The 14,165-nt window shown below is 46.6% G+C and overlaps 1 protein-coding gene across 3 annotated transcripts in view; it reads left to right on the plus strand.

The window, feature by feature from the left end:
* Nucleotides 1-14,165, plus strand: part of LOC105202786 (dystroglycan) — a 68,867-nt gene that overhangs the window by 44,390 nt on the left and 10,312 nt on the right. For all 3 annotated transcript variants that reach the window (XM_011171462.3, XM_011171461.3, XM_011171463.3), the window contains exon 2: nucleotides 13,251-13,651. In XM_011171462.3, coding sequence (XP_011169764.2) covers nucleotides 13,298-13,651 — 354 coding nt within the window. In that variant the 5' untranslated portion in view covers nucleotides 13,251-13,297. The remainder of the gene's footprint in view (nucleotides 1-13,250; nucleotides 13,652-14,165) is intronic.

Raw genomic sequence — 14,165 nt, forward strand, 5'->3', positions numbered from 1 at the left:
ACGCCACGAGATGTGCTTACTCTATTAATAGGTGGACGTACGCTCTATTACTCTTGATTAAGCCTATTGCCGGGCCAACGGCATTATACCGCAACGCATTCCACGCGAACTGCGCACGGACGCTCGCTCTCGTTGCCGTTTGCAAACGTTATAATTGGTGGTGTGCTCGGTGCGCCCGTAACACCGGCGCGTTACATTTTTTCCTCTCTCTTCTTTTTGAATAAATATTGGATCCGCAAATATGACTTTCATCTGCCGAGTAACTCGCAATTTTTGCAAAGAGACCGCAATTTTGGTTTTTTTTTTTCTTCATTAAAAGCATTGTTACATTTTATTTTAATTCTCCATTTTTTCATATTTCGCGACAGAGTGTAAACCGTCGAGATAGATAACCGGAGGAGAGATAAGAGCGTCATTGTTAATAAATGTTAAATATGTCGCCGATGCCGCAGACATCGACGTCGTGGCAGCTACGATAATGAATTGATCCTGAAGGATCGCTCGGGGTCTTGCGACGCAAATGAGATTACGCCGTATTATGCGAGAGTCCCTGCTCCTCCGTATACGAGCAGCCGTGAGAGGAATGGCGCGACCGCGCCCGCATGGAGGACAGGAAAAGAGGAATCACTGACGAGACGGATAAAGGGTCGACAAATGGGGAGGGACATCGGACGCCGTAGGCCCTGGATAATCCTTCGAGATGGAGAAAAGGACACGGTCCCCGGTATGTCGAGGGAGCGACCCTGCACCGTAGCCTCCACAAATAGGCCCTGTGTCCCTCGCAGACTTTCCCACATAATACGCGCACGCACACGCAGGAAAATGTTCAATGCCGCCTGCTAAATGTTCTATTTGTGGATGATACGAAATTGGCCGATGGTTTACTTGGTTGGGAATGACGTGCGTGTCACCTGGCGTCATTATTTTATCAATCGTAATGAGAACGCTAAATCCGGGACGAAAACTCGGGAGCACGAAGGGGCTGCGTGCATTTTTCTGCGAAAGTGCGAAACGATCGGGCGGGGTCTACTTCATTATTTTTTCCCTCCGTTTCTCATCTCTTGGCGATGCATAAGATTTCGAGCCGAGTTGTTCGTGAAAGCAGCGCATTAGCGCGTAACACATGTCGGACCACGGGCCCGTCCCTCCGTCAAGTTTTTTGTCGGCGACCTGCATTAAACCGCCCGCCGCCTGCGAGCGCGGCCTGCGAGCCGCTCCGAGGAAATCGAGTTTGTATCGCGCGACTTACATGTGCCGCCGATCATGCTCGGGATCGTGGATTCCGAGAAGAAACACTGCGGCCGTTTGTCCGCGGAGTGCCGGCCGATTGAACGGTAATTATGGCCCGCAGTAATTACGTTAATTGCACGACGCTCACCGCGCGAGCTCGACAGGAGGACCCGAGACTTTGCCAAGGCGACACGGAGCGCGGTTATACGTGCCATTCGTATTAAGCTTCACAGACGATAACGACGACGACGACGACGAGGATGAGAATGACGATGACGATAATGGCACTTGTTGGGGAGGGACGTGAGAGGGCGCGAAGAATTAATAGCGTCGAGCGGAGCGCGCGCCCGTACGATTGCCGGGTGCTAATTCACGCCAGCAGTTAGCTCGCTGGTAATTAATGCGACGCATAAAAGCGAGAAGAGGAAGGCGCGAACGATACACGCGGCGATCACGCGCGCGACTATTGAAACTTTTCGAACGAAAACTATACCCAGACGGCGCGCACCGTTGAGGGACAACATCCCGTTTGTATACGCGTAACTTAATAAAATAACGACACGGTAAATAAATCGCTCCACGCAACCGGCGCCGCGCCGATCGACAAACGGGTATTCAAACGCAAACGTCAATGGCGACATTAATTTCGTTTTCACAACATCGAATGGGCGCTCGGTTTTTTTTTTTTTTTTTACGCAATGGCACTTTAAATTTTTCAACGACATCGTGCTTTTCATCACGATTTTCGCGTTGGTCGATGCGAGTCGCGTTAGTACGTATTCACGAGCGGTCTTCAATAACTTTCTACAGTGTAAACAATTCCCGGCGAATCGTCGCTCGATAAATAATGAGTGACGCCATTATGTCGCAGATTTAGTCTGCGTGGAAGGCAGCTAGGCCCGCTTTATCGAGCTGTCCGATTTAGCTCGCGCACCGTTTGCTTTTACGGCCAATCACCGCTCGATCTTCGTCCCGTGATAATGGGTGGTCGTAACTCGTGCAAATTATTTGACATCCAGTGATAATTACCAACAATAAGCCACTCTCGACGTTATCGCGCACCGCGCGATTTGATATCAAAGCGACCGCACTGGCGCACTCTAGGCCGACGCGCGACGACCTTAATGTATCGTGCGGGGAAAGTATCGCGAGAAATACGAGAAACGGTAGAGAGACGAAGCGAAAGAAGTACAACGGTGGAAATTGCGGCGTGTAAAGAAAGTCTGGCCTTAAGTACCGAAAGAAACGCGAGGGTGCAAAAGGGCGGGGAGATTGAGAGCGAGCGCGAGGAAGGCGGATCGAAGGGCCCGAAGATAGGAAAGAGAACGAGCAAACTTATATACGTTGGTAGGAACGGGGACCAGACACCCGCGTTCTTCTTCCCGTAAACATAAACTCCAGTCGAGTCGACGCAAGACATAAAACGCGCAGAAGAACGACGGCCGCGCGCGCCTCCCACAATGCTCCCATTCACCAAGTTCACGTCGCCGTTGTTATCACAGCGCGGCCGAACCTTCGCGACCTGGAGGTCTCTTAACTGAAGGTCTGAGATCTCTCGACGGTGCGGCGCGGCGCGGCGAATCGCTCGAACGACGCGTGAGAAACGATGAGCGATGACGCATTCGTAGGGCATGCACTTGAAGCTAAAAGACGAGCAAATCGAAGAAAAAAAAAATGGGATTTATCAGGAAGAGTCTCAACGTGTTTCGAGGAGACGTTGATGAACGCCCTCGACATTCAGGAAGACGTCTACGGCGCACGTGCTCGGGGGCGAGGAGGACCACCTTCGCGATAGCTTCGCGAGAGCGTGTCTCCTCGCGATGAATCAGCGGGAGAGCTCGCTCAGATGAAAGTCCATGGAAATATGATTAACTACGACGGATATTAAACGAATACAGATTGCGCAACGGGCGTGTAAGAGAGCTCGTGTTTAAAGCGACGGTTACACCGGCCGTTTATTGGTTTATGAATCACGACGACGGAGGTGCGCGTACCGAAGAAGATTAAGCCGTTAAATAAAACGTATCCGACTATTAATCTTCGCGGGTTAATTACGATTTACACGGTCGTTTCTCCGCGCGTCGGCGACGGTGACGGCGCGGCGTCCGCTCCGAGCTCGTCGAGTCTCTGCTATCGCGCTCTTCGATCGTAGAGAGCTCGCGGCAAAGCAAATATTTCTCTCCCGATGCCCTCCAGCATAGAAATAAAGCCGTGACATTTACCGCTGTGCCGTTCGTGCGCGGCCGGCAGGAAATTTGTCCGAGGCGGGCGATCCTCTCTTTTTGTCTCCGCCGCGCCGCACCGTCCCGGTGCAACGAGCACGTGGCCAAACTGCACAATATCTCGCAATAACGGTGAATACTGGAGGGACGATTGTACGTTTATCCAGCGATATGTCCCACTCGCGCGCGACATTGTCGATTCCCTCTTTCTCGCTTTCCGTTCCGTTCGCGGGACACGTACGAGTACACACACACGAAGTGAGAATCTCCGAATGGAATCGTATTTCGGAAACCGGTTGAGCTCATTCTTTTTTTATTTTCTTTCCTTACGTGATAAAACTCCTCTCCCCCCTCTCCCCTCCCGCCGCGGTTATCTGTCAAAAATTATTGCGACTTTTATCGACCGTAACGCGAACGAGATAGCGTCAGTGGCACTCCGGTTAACGTCTGATTTACTTCGTTTCGTGTAACGCGGGGCCATCACGATATTTCACGTACGCGGATGTCGGTGATGATCCGCCAGGCTTATCATCGGAGTTTATAACTCGCAAATTTTGACGGAGTATCGTATTTTACACCGGGCGTATGTACATACATGGCTCGTTTCTCGATTTGCTTAAACGCGATATTACAGCATGAGATTTTTATAAACTTGTAGAATTATGCTGCACATGTTCGAGCTCACTTTTAGCAGATTCGCATAAAATCCGATTCGATTTACACGAGATTGAATCGCCGTTATTACAAGGTTAAAGGCGAGCGGTTTTTATCGAGAATAATTTGAAATTCCGATCGACTTCTTATTCATACAATCAACATCTATTGTATTTGCAAATTAACGCTCAGTCGTTTTATATTGTTCTCTAGTGCATTAATGGCGCGTGAAACATTGCGTCATTGCTTTGTCAAAAAGAAAATATTCATAGGGACGAGAGAAGAATCAGCGAGATTGCCGGAAGCCCTGACATTCTTTCGCACTCGCAAACACATTCTTTTAATTTATGCGGAGAATCTTATCCCGGGGATTAAAAATTATTCCGGGAATAGAGAAAATTCTCCCCAGACTTTCCACGTTTGTCACGTCCGTTTGGTTTCTATCTCCTCTCTCTCTCTCTCTCCTGTTTTGCTCGCGTAATGTTCACCCGCTTGCGTTCGCTCTCGGTGGAACACTCCCACGGGAACCTCGATTCGCGCGAATATATGCAAATGCAGTCTGTCAATATCCGAGTTCACGACCAGCCAGTTGGGAAGATATAAAAGGGCCAACCTTCCTCGACGCCCGCCCGACTTATACATCGACGTTTGCATAGCGACAGAGGCGCGGCGGGGGGTACGATGCCGCCATGAGAGATTCATCGATGCCGGGGGCTCGATTTTCATTTCGTCCAGCATCCGGTATAATATTTTCGCCCTACATATTGGAAAACCGGTCCAATATCCCGTCGCTCCCCCGTAAAAGCTCGTCTCCTCCACGGTGCCGGATGGCTCGAGAGTACTCTCGCAAGAGGGCCACTCGGGAGATAGTTTTTACACACGACGGATCTCTCCCGTCGTTCGTCTATCATCATTCTCGTTACGCACGCCGCGTTAACACAAAGACCGTTTGTCTGAAATCCGTTTTCCTGTCCCAGACTATGCTTGCCGCGGCGCGTCCATCACAATCGCGACAATCGAGAGATTTAAAGGGAAACTAAAAAAAATATATATATACAGTGAACATTCTGTAATATATAAATATACTCGTGTATTTTATTGCTTCCCATACAATATTTGAACGCTGCGAACTCGTTCGCCCTCGAGCGTGGCAGTAATTTGATTGTTGCCTGCCGCCGTAACCGCGCACAATAAAGAGCGTAATGAATTTTCATTTCACGTGTAACAGACTTTGCCAAGGCATAAAACCGGAGGAGAAACGGAGGAACGCGGTGGAGGGGGAGGCGGATAAGGGGAAGACAGGAGGGTGGTACGTTATTAATTTATTATTATGCCTTGCAGAGAGGCGGAGTGCCGAATTTAGCTGGATCGAGAGAGAGAGAGAGAGAGAGAGAGAGAGAGAGAGAGAGAGAGAGAGAGAGAGAGAGAGAGAGAGAGAGAGAGAGAGAGAGAGCGCAGGATGTCCGCGCGCGCAGGTCGTCCGATACAGCAAGTCGCTCCGCTATTACGCGGTAACACGCGATTGCTTTATTAAAGGAGCCTTAATCGGGTTGAAGAAACTTTTGCCGGCACGCCTAAAATAATCCTGGGCTATCTGTCAAGATCTGACAGAGATTTGCGCCAAGTTAACGACATCCCTCTCTTCCCCAGCTTCCCTGAATCGATAATGCCGCGCGTCGTCCGTTCACTTTATATACAATATATAATTTGATATAATACCAGTCATATACCTTATTTAATGTCACAACGTGAATATTTCTTTCATATAGCTGACAGTTCTAAAATTAAAAAAGTGAAGGACCAAGTCGGTGAATTACACTCGGAATCTCTGCTCCATAATACAAGTATACTTCAGCAATACGATTACGAGAATTTTTAGTTGTTTTCGCGTGGAGTGGCGCCATTGTTCGATGTCGGACCACCGATGCGTCTCGTCGTATTTTGCATTAAGCGGGTCGAGAGAGTACAGAATGGTTTTCCCTTATCCCCCGGGACAAGGAGTTAACTCCTGAGTGTTTATGAAACAAGCTAAGCACGGCCGAGCTTTATTAAATCCACTTTATGATTTAATTCATCCGTCGTTCCCGACGGAGCGGTCGCGCATTAATGATTTTTCATTGGCCCCGGCGTGTTGCGCATTCGCGGTAAATTAATTCGATCTCACGTATTTCGTTCGCTTCCGCGTAACGAGATGTAACGCTTATTGCCTGCACGTTAATTTCTCGTTCTGGCAACTTAGCCGCGTGATTTATCCGTTGGATACCTCGCTCGCGCGCATTATCGTTTCTAAGATATCACATAAAATATATATTAATCCTCCCGCAGCTTAAATCACCGAGAAATCGTACTGAAAAGCCCGTACAACTTTCTTTTATTTTAGGAGCTCAACAATTTTCCCACTTTGTCCCATTTTCGCCGGCGACGTGAGTCGCCAACTTTTGCGAAAGCCATTTTCTCTCCAGATAGCGCGCTGGATATTTTGTTTAGCTCAAGTTTCCGCATCTCTATGTGAGAGTTCATCCTCCTCTTCGTCGTCGGTCTATTCGGAGAACTCGACGAGCGATGGCGCAGGCTCGCGACGGAACTCGCACACGACTGTGGTGACGAAACTTCGCGCGGTATTAAAGTCTTAAAATACACTTTCGCGAGACAATCCGTGGACGATTTTTACGTCCACGGATTATTCGGTGCATTTGATTGCCAAAGCGCAAACTTCAACGACCAATGTCGCCATAATTATACCGCGCGAGGCGTAATCAAGAGCCTTCTCGGCGTAGTTTACACGCGGAGTGAGTAAGTAAGCGACGTCTCGCGTTACTTCCCTTTGCTGAGATCGTCGCCGACGCGATAGGAGCCCCGACGCGCCTTATTCGCGCTACGCACGCAAATATTTGTCGCGGAGCCGTGCGTAGTCGCGCTGAATTAGCGAGAGATTAACAAAAATCGACGGTGCATCGTCGTCGTCGTCGTCGTCGTCACGAGTGCCGTTGCCGGTTTTTCTTTAAAATGCACGTATATATCATCTCAAAATGCTACCAAAAATATAAAAATGTCATATTATTGATTGTTGTTTTGTTACGTTTGAATATATGTATAAAAATATTAAACAAAACACTTTTATTGGCTAAAAGTTATTCAATTTTTTGTTTGCCTTTGATTCTTATGCAAAATCACGTTTTGTTTTTGCAAATTTGACGAGATAGTAGTATTAAATAAATGTTTGTGCGAAAGTTTGTTGCGATCCACTCATTTATTAAAAAAAAAAATTGTTTATTTAAAAATGCAGAAAAATACATTTTTGCTGTATAAATCATTATAAATTTTTCATTGTTTTATTCTCTGCGGTGGATTTAGGTACTTACGACTAAAATTTTGTCGTCAAGGAAAAAAAAACGAATCTAAGAACCCTGCAGTTTTTATAATAAATTTTTCTGACTTTTAGCTGCATTGTACTCTGAGAGAAATATTTGGTGAGATCAAAGTTCAATCAAATAGTTGTCAACTGAATTTTATAGTTATAATTATTAAATATGTAATTATTTTAATCAAACAATTTGTAGCCTTAATCAAACAGTTATTTTTATACAGCTAATTATCGGATGTTTCGTTAAATTTAACCAAGTTTTTGCTACCAGTAACCACAAAATTCATTTGATCACCACCTAACTAAATTTTGGTTAATCTCTCACCAAAATATTTCTCGGCGTAGAATCCGTATAAATACGCTGATTTATTTAAGTAATCCGTTCTATTCGCGAATAGACGAATATGTTGTAATTATACCACTTGGTTTAATTTTACATTTTCCGGTGTGATAAAATATATCGTTTGCCAACTATTATCCGCGATGTTGTTGCCAGGGGAGCCCGCCACGCGATTAACGCCAAAACAGGATGTTGTTTTCAACATCGAGTCAAAAGAGAGGACGACGGTCTTTCGCCTCTATTTCCGAGACTGCTGCAACAGCAGCAGCATCTGGAAGAATAAAGACTATGTAAACGTTGGCCCCTTGTGTACACGAGCCACGAAACGCGGTTATCGCGACGACGACGCTCGGGGCAGACTCGAAACTCGTTACCAAGACATGGCACGCCTCGGTCAAAGTTATGATCATTTTGCGGCGGGGAATTCCTCCCGGCCGGAGAAAAATACAGCGCAAGACGATACACGATGGATGAGACGATTGATATTATTGACCGATTGCCACTATGCAGTTGACTTGTCCGCGAAGCGTGAATCACGTGCATAACGATGTTGCATTACGCAACGGGCCATTGCTAACGCGGATAAATGCTCCAGTGATACAATATCTATAATTAGAGCTCGTCCCGAGCGCATCGATGCGCTCTCGCGTACCATTATTCACCGCGCGTGCAGCTAGCGATTTACTGTGCTCGCTGATACGTTTTCTTTTCTCGCACTTGGAGTCGTTATCGTTCTCGAAGACTCGAGAAAGAAATCGAATCCATCTCCGCGCACGCCGCATTAGATTTTTCCCTCGTTCGCGCAAAATTTTTTTTCCGCTTCGAGCCGCCGTTCGTCGGAAGATACGGCGAAGAATAATCTTGACGCGAGAAAGGAAATTCTACGCTGCAGCGGTAGCGGCGGCGACGGCGGTGGCGACGACGGCGTCGCGTTGTCGCTTTAAATTTAGATCGCAAGAGAACCGGATGATATCCATACGACGCTGCGGCGTCTTTTAAAAATTTCATTCTTCGCGTACACAGACCTCTGACGACGATGTTTAAACTTTCAGAAATAACTATCAGCGTAAAGTAAACTGCAGGCTCGTTTATTCTTGCACACCTCGGCGCCGGGATTCGGCGAAGTCGCTCGCGATAAATAATATTATCGTAGTATTATTATATTTGGATGAGAACGTTCCACCCCGAACTTCCCATCCCACCTCTCGATCTTCGCGCACGAAGGCGGAACCGGCGCTCCTCTTCTTCGCGACGACGGACGTGCGGAATTCGTATCGCGTCTCCGGGCATCTCAACGACGACACGCTCGCGTGGGACAGCATCGATTAATCCGTTTAAGGTCACTGACTCGAAAGCGGCCAGACGTAAGCGGCTTTCGAGAAAAGAAATAAAATGCGTGGCGGCGACGTTATCAATGAACTTAACGGCGGTATTGTATGAATGAACGTGAAGCGCGATATCCTATTAATATAACGCCTTCTTACGAGGCGAGAAATACCTTTCCACCGCGTGTCACGGGATTTGCGGTGAACCAGTTACAAACAAATATCGAAGGTGCACACGTGTTAGGTCAGCGCTCAATGAGCCGCGATGCCGAATATATCGTAGCGTCGTCGCGCTGCGCCGTTTCTCCCGATATTACCGGGCTATCGATTTCCACGTTCCTTATGCACTTCCGTTCGGCGCCCCGGCGTCTATATCGCCCGTCGTGTCTAAACTGCTCTCGCATTCGTCGCACGCGTGTGTCTCGCAGCGACGACGGCACGTTGCAACCTGCAGGCGATGCATTTGCGCTTCTGCATACCGTGCAGCGCGACTCGAGGCAAGGTCTCGAGCGCGTGACAGACTCTGTCGCGCGTGAATGGAGGAATGATTATACAGGCGCGAGTCGACGGCAGAATATGCATCGAATGTCAGCGTGTGAAAAATGTTACGCGTCGAGCGGTGACCCACGATCGATTTCCGATGATATTTCATCGCTCGCATTCTTCAACCTTTTTATCAAGCGCACTCTCTAAATTTAAATCAGTGAGGTCTTGTTGCTTTGTAGTGCTAAACTTGGTGACTGTTCGCTGTAATTTTGATTTAAAAGAGAGTATTCTCACTGACCGACATCAATATATTATATTGGCATTGAAAGACAGTGACAAATTACTGATTGATGTAGATGTATACACTGAGGAAAAAAGTGTTTGGTATTTGCATGGTAAAATAATTATTATTAACAGCTTTATTTTTATAGTTATTACTGCTATAAGGTTAACAATAATAACCTTTATAGTTTATAGTTCTACCAGCTATGAAAAAATTTTATTATTAATTATGATTTTAAATACTAAAATAGTAAAATACCAAGCATGGATGGTTGAAATAAGCGTTTCTATGTAGTAAAAGAATGTTAAAAACTATAGTAATAACTGTAATTTGCATGATTAAAACAACTATAAATACGTAGTTGACCGAAAATGACTGAATTATGACTAAATTATGGTAATTGCAATAATTATTTTTTCTCAATGCAGCACTGAAATCGATTCGCTGTCTTTCAATGAGTACATCTAGAGAAAAGTTTCTTCGAATAAAAAGAAAAATTTGTTTGAATCAAAGAAATTTGTGCATTGCTATACGATTAAAAAAGTTTCTTTGATTTGAAAATTTTTAATTGCTCCCTTTATTAGAATTAAAGAAATAGTTTCGTTATGCAACGCAAGTCTTTTTTTGCAGAAATAAAATGTAATTTTTAAGACCAGAACAATTAAATTATTTTTTACATTTCTGTTAGTACTTTTTTTGAATTAAAAAATTGTTCAAATAAAACAAATAATTTGAACAAATTATTTATTTTAAAATAGATTAATAATGTCATTTCTTGAAATTAAATAACTTTTTATTTTTCTCAAAAGTATTTTCACTTTAATTGAAAAAGTTAATAATGTCATTTCTCGAAATCAAGTAAATTCTTATTTTTCTCAAAAGTATTTTTACTTTAATTTAAAAAAAACCAAGTTGAAAAAACGATTTCACTAGTTTAAACATAACTTTTCCCCGCGGGTGTAACTCACCGATTCCAATTTAGAGAGCATGAACTTTTACGTGCACAAATTTGTAACGCAAGACTGCAGTGCGTAATTATCCAACACATGTATTACCTAAATAACGTGTCCCCGGAAACCTCTAGAGGCATCAGAGAGCAAGCGAATCGCGTCGCGTTCGCCGAACAATCAAGCCACACTCCCCGCGTTCGAACAATCGGCATTGCGATATTCGATCGTTAAGCTTTGATAAATACTCGTTCTCTCGTATTGCACGATATTGCGACCATGAAATCGTATTAAGTCCGCCGCGCGGACTCGCGGCGCGTCACGAGGGTGGACTCATACGAGAGCGATCGTTTTGCGATCCCTATTGTGATAAACGCCTCTCCCTCCCCTTCTATATTTCGCGTTCATTTTGTGTGGACCTCTAAATCGTTTGTCACCAGACACGTTCGTCCACCTGCGATCGCAGAGCGTCCGTCGACCGCGCGCTGCCATCCCGCAAAAATCACGGTACGTCGGGTGACATCGGGATTCAATATTCGTGTCACGCGACGCCAGGAAAGTCTACTCGTTAAATAAATAACTTGTCGACAACTTGCCGTCACGGGGAGAACGAGCACTCGCGCGTCGCTCGTATAGCAGTTCTGCGTCCATAGTTCCGTCGACGCTTCGCCCGGCGGACTTCTTCAAGAGTTTTATTATAAAATCATGAAGAGGCTATCTTTTGCGCGTCGTCCTCGGCGGCCTTTCGCCGTTTTTACAAAGACAGCGAGGAGTAATGAGCTCACTGTTATATATCTCGTCCCGTGCGAACGCATTGTACATGCGGACATAAACTCAATTGTCTACACCCATCGGGCAACCTTCGCGGTCCGTTGACCGTCTTCGCAATCGCTCCGGCGAGAGATACATGGGTTTAGCGTATCCAATGTCCTCGTTTTCATCAGCGCGATTAATCCACGACCCAAATTAACTTTCTCGTACGTGACCGCGTGCCCCCTCGCCGGTCCTTGAAAACGAAACGATCGCGGGTTCGTTTCTTCGGCCGTCTTCGACATTTCCAGAGATATAAGACGCGCCGTTCGGTATTAAAGTTTGATTTCAATTATCGGCAGCTAAAATTACTATTTTCGCGATTCGATCTTCACCGCGACCTCGGGGGCGTTTAATCGGAATTTGCCTTATCGTTGTCGCGTTGAGCCAATCTCTGCCGGTCGAAGCGTATACAAAGTCGGACGATAAGTGCCGCGCAACGTGCATAACTTCCGCGCACGATTAAACTGCCACGAGTTCTCTGTAATCGACGACGCATTTCTCCGTAATCGACGAGTGTCCTCGTTTCGATTAATTCGCTCGATTTATCGCGCCGCTCTCGGTGACGTCGACCCACAGGCAAAATCGTTCGCGAAGCATTATTCGAGCCGTTCTATTCATCCCGAATTATTTCCGTCTCCCCCTGAACACTTTCGGCAGATGTTGCCGCCGGAAAAACGGCGCGAATCGATCGTTCGCGATCGAAACACGTGTGCGCGAGGGAAACGCGGGTCGCGTTTCGATAAAACTGAACAATCGCTTTTATCGATGGTTTGCCGATCGCGAGAGAAAATCCGGCGGCGAGCGGCTTAACCATCGGCGGCGGCTCCTCGTTGTCCGGCCGCGCCGATTAATGAAACCGTGGGTTCGACGAAACGAGCGATAAAGGGAAGTAAAAAAGGCAATGGCGAGGCGTTTATTGGCTGTCATTGAATACCATTGGGTGCATTGCGCTCGCTACCCTTCCCCTCCGTTACGGAAAATGTTCCATTAGTCTCTTGGAACCTAAACAGAGACGGCAATGTACGAGCGTGCACAATTATCAGCTGGCGTCTGATTGTTGGCATTCACTGATCGGATACAATACGCCTTTCTCAGTCTGATCGCATTTGGCTGTATTTTATTTCGTATTTTATTTCATCGATCTTTTGAACGCCGCGCCGCCTTGTCATCGAATGGGGGATTGCAGTTTTCGGGAAAAAAATATTGTTAGACGAATCGTTTTATTACGCGTACTATGTACATCACAATTCACACATTGATGTGATTATTTTACTCAGATAAGCTATAAAATATTAACGTACGCCTTTTAATGGCGTCCGAGAACGCGATGAAAAGGGATCGTCCATTTATCTCAATTTACGACGAGGAATGGAAGGAATACGTTCGATCTCGCGCCATTTTAAGGGTCGCGGACTCAACTCGTGATGATCTCGTTTCGCCAGATCTCGTGTCCCCGATTCAGTAGTCGGGGATTTTACGTCAAAATCAACCGCGCGCGCGTTAATTATTACGACATTGACATCGTTCGATAGCTATCGCGGCGGTCGTGACTCGAACTGACTCGAGCGTGGCTTGACCTGTTGCAGGCGTAGCAGCATGGTATGGTACCAGTGACTGAGAACTCCCCCGAAACATGAAGAAGCATCCTCACATCCTCGCGTGCGTCCTACTCCTGCTGTCTGTGGCGTGGGGCCTCAGCCTGCAGGAGGACGACCTGGTTTTCGACGATGTCGGCGAGGACAACGACAATAACAACGCGCCTGCCGGACCCGTCCTGATAAATCATCGCGCGTCTCGTGGTCGATTTGATCGTTACGAGCACGGATCGTCGTCATCATCGTCGTCGTCGTCGTCTCGTGATGGCAAGAGGCACGCCTCTCGGGTCGAGAGGGCGTGGGGCGTACCGGACTCTGTTGTTCCCGTTGGCCACGTCTTCAGGATGAAAATACCGCGCCAGGCATTTTCGGGAAGCGTGGATTTTTACGAGGTAAGTTCGACGGCGCGACTTATCCTCCGGCCACGAACTTGGGACGTGACCGGAAGACCACCTCTCACTCGCCGAATCTGCACTATACGAGTCCCCGATGAGAAAAATATCCGCCCTACGTTACTCGAATTTTAAATTGAATAAAAGCTCGAAAGCGGATTCTCAGCTAGAAAATTCTCGCATCAATCACCTGAAACTTTAAGTATTGCAGATATAGAAAAAAAGAAGAATCATTTTTTTAACACGCGATAAACGAATATAGCGTTGTTTTCCCGAATTGTTTATATTTAGCGAATTACACGCGAGCGTCTGTAGCTCATTGAAAGGTCGTGCGAGGGACAGGGGGAAAAAGGTCTTGTTTAAGTACACCTCGTATACTCTCGCAACCCAATGTTCGCTGAAGATAAAAGCAGCGCCGGATTTAGACTACTCGAGAGCATCCTTCTTTCGTATTTATCGAACCTCGTAGCGCCGTCAAGTATCAGCGATGCCCCGCCGCTACTTGAACGCTATT

Source organism: Solenopsis invicta, chromosome 3 (genome assembly GCF_016802725.1).
Source record: "Solenopsis invicta isolate M01_SB chromosome 3, UNIL_Sinv_3.0, whole genome shotgun sequence".
NCBI lineage: Eukaryota > Metazoa > Arthropoda > Insecta > Hymenoptera > Formicidae > Solenopsis > Solenopsis invicta.